Below are 12,554 nucleotides of genomic sequence, written 5' to 3'. Positions count from 1 at the left end.
AAAGCAGACTCCGTCATAGCACCGCACCTCCGTGACGTCATCAACTGCTCCTTCAACTCCGCTACCTTCCCAGAAGACTGGAAACACGCTGAACTCACCGCCCTTCTGAAAAAACCAACAGCGGACCCCACCGAACTCAAAAATTACCGCCCCATCTCGCTTCTTCCATTCCCGGCCAAAGTCATTGAGAAAGCCGTCAACAACCAGCTCGCCGCCTTCCTCGAAGCCAACAAATCCCTCGACCCCTCACAATCTGGCTTCCGAGCAAAACACAGCACTGAGACCGCCCTCATCGCAGCAACAGACGACATTCGAACTCTACTGGACAATGGAGACACAGTCGCCCTCATCCTCCTCGACCTCTCTGCAGCATTCGATACAGTCTGCCACAGCACCCTACTACAACGCCTCAATAACATCGGAATCCAAGGAAAAGCACTTGAATGGATCACATCGTTCCTCACCGGAAGAACCCAGACAGTCCGCCTTCCTCCATTCAAGTCCGAGGCCTCTGAAGTCATCTGCGGCGTACCTCAAGGATCCTCACTCAGTCCCACCCTCTTCAACGTATACATGAGCCCCCTCGCGGCCATCGCACGCCAACACAACCTCAACATCATCTCTTACGCGGACGACACTCAACTGATCCTTTCTCTCACCAATGACCCCAGCACCGCCAAAACTAACCTACACGAAGGAATGAAAGAAGTTGCCGAATGGATGAAACAAAGCCGTCTGAAACTGAACTCAGACAAAACAGAAGTCCTCATCTTAGGCACATCCCCCTCTGCTTGGGACGACTCCTGGTGGCCGGAAGCCCTCGGAAAAGCACCCATCCCGACAGACCACGCACGGAACCTTGGCGTCATCCTGGATTCTTCACTCTCAATGAGCAAACAAGTCAGCGCCGTATCCTCTTCCTGCTTCAACATTCTTCGCATGCTCAGAAAAACATTTCGCTGGATCCCCTCCGAAACAAGGAAAACAGTCACCCACGCCCTGGTCACGAGCCGACTGGACTACGGAAACACCCTCTACGCAGGTACCACCGCTAAACTCCAGAAGAAACTCCAACGAATCCAAAACGCCTCAGCCAGGCTCATATTAGACATCCCACGCAACGAACACATCTCTGGTCACCTTAAAGACCTCCACTGGCTACCCGTCAATAAGAGGATCACTTTCCGACTGCTCACCCACGCACACAAATCACTCTACGACATCGGACCAGATTACCTCAACTCTCGACTGTCCTTCTACACCCCCTCCCGCCAACTACGTTCTTCCAACCAAGCCCTCGCCACTGTACCTCGCATCAACAAGACCACCATGGGAGGCAGATCCTTTTCATACCTGGCTGCTAAAACATGGAACTCACTCCCCGCTTACCTTCGCCTCACCCAGAACCACCTAGCGTTCAGAAAGCAGCTTAAAACGTGGATATTTGACAAATAATCCTCCTCCCCTTCCTAAGCGCCTTGAAACCCTCTGGGTATGTAGTGCGCTATACAAATGTTATGACTTGACTTGACTTGACTTGAGTTATTGCATACATAACGTCACACAGACCACTAAGTGTCATTACAGGAGTCCACTGTTTACCTTTTTACTTTTTTCAATATCTTTATTTGTTTAAGACATAATACACATACTAAAATATGGGTATACACCTTTATTACTATTGCACACTGAATTTGCGTACTTAACCACTCCCCCTCACGTTACATGATACACGCCCCTAATCCACTTTGGTGAAGGGACGCGGAATGAGCTTATGGCATATTGAATAAACTGCAGCATGTTCTCATTTGGTAAGCATTAAGTTCTTTCATCCCGTAGAGCTCTTTGAGACAGCTTCACCCTATATCGCACGGTCACAGTGAAGAGCACACTTTTGTCGGTTAAACTACCATCCGTAAAGCGTAATGTGGTTAATGTTGTTCCGATCACGCACGCATAAGCTAGTAGCGTAGAGTTCACCACTCCAGCATGTGTATTGAAGCACGCCTCTTTACTCGTACACACCCGCACCACTCTAACATTTACTTTGTCAAACTTAGTCTCGTTTTTGCAACACAATACACTTGATTTAGCTTTCTTTGGGGACATTCCTTGTATAACCATTAGAATACTAACAGTTAAGTTTATGCCACGGTGGTTTTTTATGAACCACGTGTTTTTCAGATTACTTACATGGCAATGCTCATTAGGTGGTGGATACTTTGCAGTGACATATTCGCATTAGTGATTTATATTATATGTTTTCCAATAGATATTCCCCAGATGAAGGCAGTAGCCTAAATGCATTGGGAATGAAAAGATGAAAAGTATACACGTTGTATGGATATCCAGGAGTGAAAAAATATATTGCCAACTTACCTGGATGTAGTAAATGATGAATAATATCACTTACGGTTGATAAAGAAAAAAAATGGAACATTGATTGTTTTATTACAACTTCAAGGTTGAAATTAGCTGCAGCACGCAGCACCAAATCTGTGCCCAAGGAGACACGAGTGTGTTGGTGCTACTTTCTAGTTATAGTGTTTTTTCTCCTGAGCGGGGAGTCATTCTTTGGAGCACGAGACACATTCGAATGTGGTTTGACTTTTGTGGCTGTGCACGGTCAAAACTATTGGTAACCTTTATTAAGACAATGAGGGACTGCTACGAAGGTGCATCTGCTGTAATCCTATTAAACGGCTTATTGACACCACGTGTTAGTGTAAGGAGAGGAACTAGACAGGGGTAACCCATCTCGCCCCTCCTATTCGACCTCTACATGCTGCCTTATCTCCCCATCTCAGCTGGGAAGACCCTAGTTACCACCTTGGTGTTTTCCAAAATTGATTACGGAAATGCCCTATTTCTCAACTCTCAGAAACTCGTTCTGTCTAAGCTACAGTCTATACAGAACGCGGCTGCTAGAATTCTCTTAGACATTCCTCGCCGCCAGCCTACTACTCTCGCCATTCGCCAGCTTCATTGGCTTAGAGTAGAGAGCCGAATTAAATTCAAGGCCCTCTGCATTGCCTATAAGGCAGTGCATGGAGTCGGACCCAAGTTTCTGATCGATGCATTTCAGTTGTACACCCCTAAAAGGCTGCTGAGATCTGCCAACACCTGCCTCCTACCGGTACCCCGCACAAGAACAGCAACTTGGGGAGACAGACGTTTTCTGGTTGCTACGCCAAAGCTCTGGAATCTTCTGCCACTCACTATCAAAAACGCCCCCAACTTGATGAGCTTCCGTAGGCTCTTGAAGACATGGTTGTTTAACCAGTGAATTTTGTTTGTTTCGGTCCCGCTAGCCTACATATGCGCCGAGACACCTTCGGGTATTTGTATGCCCAATAAAAATTCCATAAATAAATAAATTGAGCCTCTAGCGCAAGCGTTGCGGCTGGATGATCGGGTTACACGCTTCAGGGTTGGAAACTTTAGCTGCAAGTTGGCATTATATGCTGATGATTTGCTAGTTTATACTGGTAACCCGGTTGAGGTTTTTCCCAGAGTGGAAGAGATAATGAAATATTTTGCCCAATACTCTGGGTACATGATCAATAACTCAAAAACCGAAATAATGTGCTGGGGGTTAGACAATTGGGAGGGAGCTGAAAGTAGTCAGTTTAGATACCTGGGTATAATAATAACACCGGATCTTAACATCTTAACACAGACCAACATAAAGAAGGTGGCAAATGACATTGATCATCTTCTGCTGAGATGGCAGGACCTTCAGCTCACAATCTATGGCCGGGTAAATCTGGTCAAAATGGTAATCTTGCCGAAGCTGCCATACCTATTTAATATGATTCCATTGACTTTTCCATATAAATCTTTGGCTAAAATTCGGGGGAAAATAGGCAGCTTTATATGGGCAAATAAAAACTCTAGGATCTCTTGGAAAAAGCTAAAAAGAAGATTGATGAAGGGGGGCTTACGCTTCCTGACATCCACTGGTACTCCTTTGCCTTCCAACTGAAAAACATCCGATGTCTCCTTACCAGTCCCGATGATTCCAACTGGGGGCGGGTATTGAACACAATGGTTGAACAAGAGGGTGGGGTCCTGGGTTCCTTTATAAATTCGGTGCGCCAAAATTTTACAAAAAGGTGCATCTAAAGGTACTGAAACATGCAATTTTAGTATGGCTCAGAGTTAAGGAGAGATGGGGTATAAAGTATTACTCAGATCTTGCCCCAATCTTGGATTCCCCGGGTTTGCCGTCTTGTTTTGATGATAGTCTCTCTCTTCCTATTAGGAAAGCAGGGATAACAACGTGGTCGGAAATAGTAACATCAGAGTGGGGTTTTACCATGGGAGGTTTTGAGGTTAAAGATCGGGGACTCCTTCTCTAGATTCAAGTACATTCAGATCGGCTCCTGGTTTACCGCTGAGAGAGACAACATAGGTGGAAACTGGGATGTTGAGTCTGCTCTCCAATCCCCTAGTCCAATGAAGAGGGAAGTGGGACTCTGGTATGGAAAAATGCTGGAGGAGGAGGAATCGGAAGCCCCCCCAATGTATCAAATCTGGAATACCTCTAGGTTGGAAGATATATCAATGGCTCTATACGATATATCTCTCCATTTTTTGTATAAATATGTTAGATCAGCCTCCCTGAAGAAAAATCATTTATTTACCATTGACAGGCTATACTACACACCAAAAAAGATTGCGAAAGTTGTAAATCCCCTCCCCATGTTGCTCAAGATGTGGGTTAGTCGAAGCAGACGACATACATGTTGTTTATGACTGCCCTATATTGGGCCCTTTTTGGTCTATGGTGGAGAAGGCCCTGGAGGGCATTTTTAAGGTGCAAGTAAGCTTGAATATAGCTAGAGTTTTTTTGGGGTTCGATACGGATCTTGTCAGTTTATTAAGGGGGCACAAGTGGGGTTATTTCTCAGTCTTGTTTTAATTGCACGTAGAGAGATTTGTAAATTATGGAACGACCCCAGCCCACCTTTGTATGAAAGTTGGTTACCGGCGGTACTGAGCACTGCGCGTTTAGAATCCGGATTGGCACAAAATGTAAATAGCACAGTGTGGGGCCCTTTGGTAGAATGGGGAAGAGAAATGAGGCTGGTCTAAGGCCCTTCTAGTCCTATGATTACACCATGCCTCGGAATAAAGGGGCAGGGCGGGACAGCCCAGGCTATCGCAAGAACATCAGCCCTAGGGCGCTCACGATGGAATGGGTTGAGAAAGTTTATTTGCACAGCTTTTGGTGGAATGAGGACAAAAAAAAAGAAAAAAAAATTCAGCCATCCTATTGGTATTTATGCATATTTATTTCACTTTTTAATAATATATGGAGTCTTAACATGGTGTATTTCCACATTTATTTTACTGATAAATATGCACTCATACTTTAATGCCTGTTGCCTTTGAGCAAATTAAGCAGTCATTATAGCAGAACACTACACCCACATGTAAATATTACCAATATATAGAAATATATAGAAATATATGTTAGCATATGCCTACATTTAAGGAAATCCCATCCTGTTTTTTGACTCCTGTGCTGTTTTTGCATTCAGATGTTGGCTTGGAATTCATACAGGGCAGTGTCAAATGTCACTCACGAAAAGCACAATATTCTGTATTTTTCTGCTTTCAAAAATAAATACAGACAAGAAACACATTCAGAAATATAACCTTTTCTGTTAAAAATGATTCCTTTAATATAAGTGGTCCTTGTAAAACCCCAAACCACTTCCTTCACAATGCATTATATTAAAATGACAACATAGGTTAAATGTATCGCAGTCAACTGAATAGTGATGAGTGCAAACCTAAAAGTCGAACTAGCTGGATTAACATGGGCAGAGCGGCCATTTAAGCTGATTAAGCCACTTCTGCTCAACCAATCACAGATAATGCTGGACTCAATTGAGGATGCAACAGCTGAATAGTTAGTGAGAGGGATATTATACAACTGACTTTATATCCTTATGGAGATATACATCAGCTAAGAGTAACATTTCAGTTCGGTTTTGTTTTACCTGAATTTCAACCACTGATATTTGTGCCCAAATACTTATACTTTCTAGCCTTCTTACCTTTCTTATTTTTCGTGTGTATATAAACGTTAACAGGTCTCCACATAATCAACTGTATCACCTAACATGGCTGAGTTTACATATTGATATGATATGAGCTAAATCTCCTGTAGGAGGATAACATGGTATACATTTAAAAGAGTGCAGTATAACACGTTGTCAGTCGTCCATGTCTTAATCTCTTTATTGTTCCAATTGTCTCTTCAAGTCAAAGATTGAAGACAATGACACTATTTCAACTCTTCCTTTTCATAATATTCACACATGTGAATGTAATGTTTACTTTGATACTACCACAGCCAACAACTGTTTCACAACAAAAAGGCTTTTTCACGGCTGTTAAATTAGAAACATTTATTGTAATGACAGTTGCTTATGATAAACATTAATTTATCCATACCATAAAACAAATTACTCAACAAATTAAATATTTATTAATTTTTTTTAAACAATGCTATTGTATTAATTACTCTGAATGATCCCAAAATTAACACCTACATTTTAGTTCATTCTAGGAAATGAGAATGTAATCATGTACAGGGGCATCTGTCATTGATAATACAGATTCACACCACATTTCTATTAATGGTATGTATTGAATTTAGGCATTAATAATACCTGTTCAAAATTACAGATTAATCTGCGGTTTTAGTAAACTTAAAATAATATTTCAAAAGTACTTCTTATGGAACCAATTCACTCCCATTCGACAAATACCTCAAATATAAATAAGTACATTCATTCAGTATGAACGTAGTTTAGGAAAATAAGTCTTTGGTACGTTTTAGAGATCTATAGCATAGTGGAAGTTCAAAATAAATCATAATTCAGTACATTAAAATAAATAATTTTAGATCTATATAACACAGTGCAAGGAGAGCCAGTCAAGTTAAAACATTATTTTACAAGTATCCAAATTAGCTCCACTTAAAATATGGCACAGAGAACTGCTGGAATTAACCATTCTTTATTCTTCTCTTGCCTGCCACTTTTTGCACAGAGGCCCTTTTTTCAATGTTGTGTGCCCCTGCTGATGCAATTTCCTTTGATTTCACAAATAGGACAGATTAAAGTTTGAGGAGAGGTTCCGTTACCCACTGTTAGAAAGTGCAAGCTAACCACCATTGGCCAGTAAGAGATATGTTCCGTCCCATTTCTTCCTAAATAATTATTAGTTAAGTCATCTAAAGCAATATCGACATCTGAAACATGGTCTTCTACCAAATTTCCTGACAAAACATTATGCAAGTTTTCTAGAGACTTGTTTACTGGTCTTATTGAAGGAAGTCAGCAAATGTTCACAATTTGTAATTTTGCTGTTGAAATGTGTGGGTCTGTTGATTTTTATTTGGTACTGTTGATTCTTATCTAGTACAACCAGCACTTCTAAAATTCTTTTTAGAGTGCCTTGCTAAGCAATATTACACTCAATGAGGCAGAGGACATTGTTGGATTTATAGTTTCACCTGTTGAGAATAAGGAGGGAGAGATGTATTCACCATATACTCCACTCATTGCAGCTTAGTGTGGCATCTACAAAAATTTCATGTGCTTCGAACATCAGCTTCTACTTCTGTTCTGAAGCCTGAGCCTGTCGAGTCGATTATATCCATACTGTTTTGTCCCCCTAAATCACCACTTGCTTTTGCTGGAGTATTTACTGGGATACTTTGGTGGATTGTCTTTCCATCATTAGCTGAGAGGAAATGCTTGGACACAAAGTTTCTTATGAAACTTAGTAAAGGAGATCTAGTATCTTTCGTACACATTCATCTTCCCTATTCACCTGAGAGACTTGTACATCCTGTATACATTGCTTGGGAATTTTTCCTTTTCCCTTAGACTTGATGCAAACCTCATTAGACCTTAATATTTGTGTGGCCATTTGCAATTTCTCCATTTGTAAAACACCTGTTTAACAATCAATAATAATCTACTCTGATAACACTGACGTCTATCACTTGAAAGTAGAAGGATTATGCCACAGCATTCACAGGGCCACAAGCCGCATCAGAGCCCCCTCTCTTCAAATTTGCCCCACACTCTTCGACCACTACGACAAATCCTCCTCACTTTGAAGCCAATAAGGGTGGCTAAGGGTGGCTACTCAACCTAAAAAGCCAATGCAAGGTATGGCTGACCGCAAAGTCGGGGATGAGGAAGTCTACACACAAGGGGGACGAGCACACCATCCTCTTCTGTGGCTCTATTGTCTCATATAAACTTTAACTGAAGACCAGCTCTCCTATGGAGGGTGCAGGCCCCTCTCCTCGATCAGATCTCCACAAGGTATGACAGATGGGCACACCACCACACTCCCTGCCACACCATACATTCACCTCACCATATTCCCTTAAGTGGGGAATAGCATTGTGTGCCAAGAAAACAATCACCAAATCTCCATCTCCGATGGCTTTCCGCCATATGCCATGGTGAGACAGCCTATAGGAAAAATAGATAGGACCTGAATCCCTTCTCATGCTCAGCAGTGATGTCACATTGCTCATGCCACTGACAAGAGAAGGGCTGATAAACTAGCAAACATCACAATGATTATCTAGGGATCTCTGTCTTGCACCACCTCAAAAAAGACATCAACCAGGTTATTGATAATGGGCAATGCACTTGAACTTGCATAAGGACACCCCTGGGCATCCCAAAAAACAGCATACTACCTCCCCAAAGCGAGGTCCGAGGTTGGTCACTGTCTATCTCTGCCACTAATTAGCTGGATCAATACCCCCCCTGCAGCAGACGAGGGGCGAGAATAGTACAGGTGGATGAGAGTGAATGGCGTTTCCCCTCCTTGGAGATCACAACAGCTTGTGTCTTTGTCCCCACAGGCCTCTAGGTCCAGGCACAGGATTGGCCCCATTTTCAGCTACAACCACCAGCGCCTCCTGTTATTTGACCGTAAGCCCTACGGCAGAGCAATTGATTCAGTGCAGTGCAGCTGCCCTACAATGAACTTTAACTGCAGCAAGAGATCCTACCATACTAAGAATAAATATGTGCATTTCATGAAGTCTTCGCTTCCTGACCATGACAATTTTCAGCCTTTCTTAGTTGTTGTAACTGTTATTCTTTTAGGAGGCCACTCTGAAAATGTCCAAGTATTTCAAGTTCCATCACTTTACTACACCTAACAATTTTTATACAACTCCTATTTGTAAGATTGCCAATCGTAATGTGAGATTGGACATGAAACAAATTTCCTGACTGCACTCATGCTTGGAGAGATTATGTTCCAAAATGTGCTTGACTTATTATGTTGCAATACGCCAGTCAGGGAATCCCATAGACTGTCATCGCTGAATCTCCTGGATGTTAAATTCAGTTTGGAGAGATGGTTTCTTCAAAGTTACTAGGTTTCACTTCTTACTGCAGCTTTTATCACATTCTGTGCAGTGGTAGGGTTTCTCAGCAGTATGGATCATCTGATGTGTGAACAGTTTGCTTGTCTGAGTGAAACTTTTCCCAAATGCTGTGCCCAAAGAGGGTTTCTCTGCAGTGTGAATTACTCTCGCATTTCCCACACTACATCCGCCTTTGACTAAGTAGGTGTCCTCCAATGCTGGAACAGACCTTCCTTTGAGTGAAGTTTTTCCTACAATCTGTAACTTTATTCAGATTCTCCACTGTATGGATTATTGATATCTTAACAGTGTGCTGTTCAGATAGAAGCATTTTCCACATTCTGCTCACAAATAGGGGTTTTCAGGTGCATTACAAAGAGACATAAAAAATTCATTTACGCAAAACACTACATATACAAGGTTGAGGCAGAAGGTCAAATACATACAATTGATGATAAATACAATAGTAGACATAGAGGAAAAGTGTTTTGTGTAAATGAATTTTTTATGTCTCTTTGTAATGCACCTGAAATCCCAATAAAAATATTTAAATAAAATAAAATAGGGTTTTTAGTGTAGATTCTTTGATGGCTTAACATATTTTTCATAAGAGTGAATCTTTTCTCACACTTTCTACAATGATATGGTTTCTCACCAGTATGGACTCTGATGCTTCACCAGTTCTCCGCTCTCAATAAATCGTTTTCCACATTCTGTACAGTTGTGGGGTTTTCACCAGTATGGATTCTCTGATGTACCAAAAGCATTTTCTTCAGAGTGAAGCTTTTTCTGCATTCTGTACTTGGAAATGGTTGTCACCAGTATGGATTCTCTGGTGTGACAACAGTGTTCTCTTTACACTGAAGCCTTTTCCACACTCTGTACATTGAAAGGGTTTCTCACCTGTATGGATTCTCTGATGCTGCATCAGGTTGTACTTCACACTGAAGCTTCTCCCACATTCTGTACACTGAAAGGGTTTCTCACCAGTATGCGTTCTCTGATGTATCAACAAAGTGGATCTATGAAAATAGCCTTTCCCACATTCTGTACATTGATAGGGATTCTCACCAGTATGGATTCTCTGATGTGACAATAGTTTTCTCTTTACACTAAAGCCTTTTCCACACTCTGTACACTGAAATGGTTTCTCACCTGCATGGATTCTCTGATGCTGCACCAGGTTCCACTTCACACTGAAACATTTGTCACATTCAGCACAGTGGTAGGGTTTCTCACTAGTATGGATTCTCTGATGCCGCTTCAAGGTGTACTTCTCACTGAAGCTTTTGTCACAATGAGCACAGTGGTAGGGTTTCTCGCCAGTATGGATTTTCTGATGCTGCACCAGCTTGTACGTCATACTGAAGCTTCTCCCACATTCTGTACACTGAATGGGTTTCTCACCAGTATGGATTCTCTGGTGTGACAGCAGTATGCTCTTTATACGGAAGCGCTCTCCACATTTGGTACATTGATAGGGATTTTCACCGGTATGGATTCTCTGATGCCGCACCAAGGTGTGCTTTACACTGAAGCTTTTGCCACATTCAGCACAGTGGTACGGTTTCTCACCAGTATGGATTCTCTGATGTGCCAAAAGGCTTCCCTTCTGAGTGAACTTTTCCCCACATTCTGTACATTGATTGGATTTCTCTCCAGTATGAATTCTCTGATGTACTAGCAGGTTGCTCGCTTGAGTGAAGCTTTTCCCACATTCTGTACACTGAATGGGTTTCTCACCAGTATGGATTCTCTGGTGTGATAACAGTGTGCTCTTTATATAGAAGCGTTTTCCACATTCTGTACATTGAATGGGTTTCTCACCAGTATGGATTCTCTGATGCTGCACCAAGGTGTGTTTTACACTGAAGCTTTTGCCACATTCAGCACAGTGGTACGGTTTCTCACCAGTATGGATTCTCTGATGATAAAGCAGTGCACTTGCTTGAGGGAAGCTTTTCCCACATTCTGTACATTGAAAGGGTTTTTCACCAGTATGGAGTCTCTGATGTTGCTTCAAGGTGTGCTTCACACTGAAGCTTCTCCCACATTCGGTACACTGATAGGGTTTCTCACCAGTATGGATTCTCTGATGAACAAGCAGTGCACATGCCTGAGTGAAGCTTTTTCCACATTCTAAACATTGAAAGGGTTTCTCACCAGCATGGATTTTCCGATGCTTCACCAGCCGACGCTGCTCACTGAAGCTTTTTCCACATTCAGTGCATTTGTAGGGGTTCTCACCAGTATGGATTATCTGATGTGTGATTAGTGCGCTTGTCAGAGTGAAGTGTTCCCCACATTCTGTGCACCAGCAGGGTTTCTCACCAGTGAGGATTCTTTGGTGACTTAACATATTTGTCTTACAAGTGAAGCCTGTCCTCATTCAGTACAGATAGAATCCATACTGGTGTGAAACCCTATGATGTAACAGTGTGCTCTGCACAGCAAAGTGTTTCTCACTGATGATATTTCTCACCTCAATGAATTCTTTGATGCTCTTTATCTCAGTGAAACTTTTCCCACATTCCATACACTGGTATGACATATACTCAGAACAAACATTTTGATGCCTGTGTAACAAAGAGCCCGTAGAGCCCGTACTGCAGCTTTCCTCAAGGTATGTACACTACGATGTCTCCCATATAAGCTACCTATGGTAAGTCACCTGATTTTGTTGGTGAGTCAAGCTCTTCTAATCCTCTTTACAATGGTATAGTTTCTCCAGAGTATGGATATTCTGATGCTTGCCCTAAGCTGATATTACAATGAAAATGATGTCACACTCTGCGCACATCTATGCTTCAGTCTCGTATGGATCATCTGATGCATGTACAGATATGAGCTCTGAGTGACACTTTTCTCCGACTCTGTACACAAATATGGTTTCTTGCCAGAACAAAACCTCTGAGGATCATATCGATGCAAGCTCTAAGCAAACATTTCTCACTCCGTAGACTGATAAAGATTATTCATGGTATGGAGCATCAAACTGTCCCTAAAGATGAGCTCTGTATGAAGGTCTTCCTTAAGCTAGTTTACTGTTTTTCCCCAGAATGTATTGTATAGCGTGTGAACAGATCAAGCTTCCAAGTGGATGTTTTTGCAGACTCTTCACACGGATACA

General features: G+C 42.1%; 1 protein-coding gene across 1 annotated transcript; it reads right to left on the bottom strand.

Annotated features, from left to right (window-relative positions):
• Positions 1-7,514: 7,514 nt before the first annotated feature.
• On the bottom strand, positions 7,515-12,021 carry LOC147737827 (uncharacterized). The gene has a single exon (XM_086946612.1). The coding sequence runs from the start codon at positions 11,811-11,813 to the stop codon at positions 10,197-10,199; it is 1,617 nt and encodes a 538-aa protein (XP_086802738.1). The 5' UTR covers positions 11,814-12,021; the 3' UTR covers positions 7,515-10,196.
• Positions 12,022-12,554: the final 533 nt, after the last annotated feature.

This window comes from Lissotriton vulgaris, chromosome 1_1 (assembly GCF_964263255.1).
Source record: "Lissotriton vulgaris chromosome 1_1, aLisVul1.2, whole genome shotgun sequence".
NCBI lineage: Eukaryota > Metazoa > Chordata > Amphibia > Caudata > Salamandridae > Lissotriton > Lissotriton vulgaris.
This window is presented reverse-complemented; position numbering and strand designations above follow the sequence as displayed.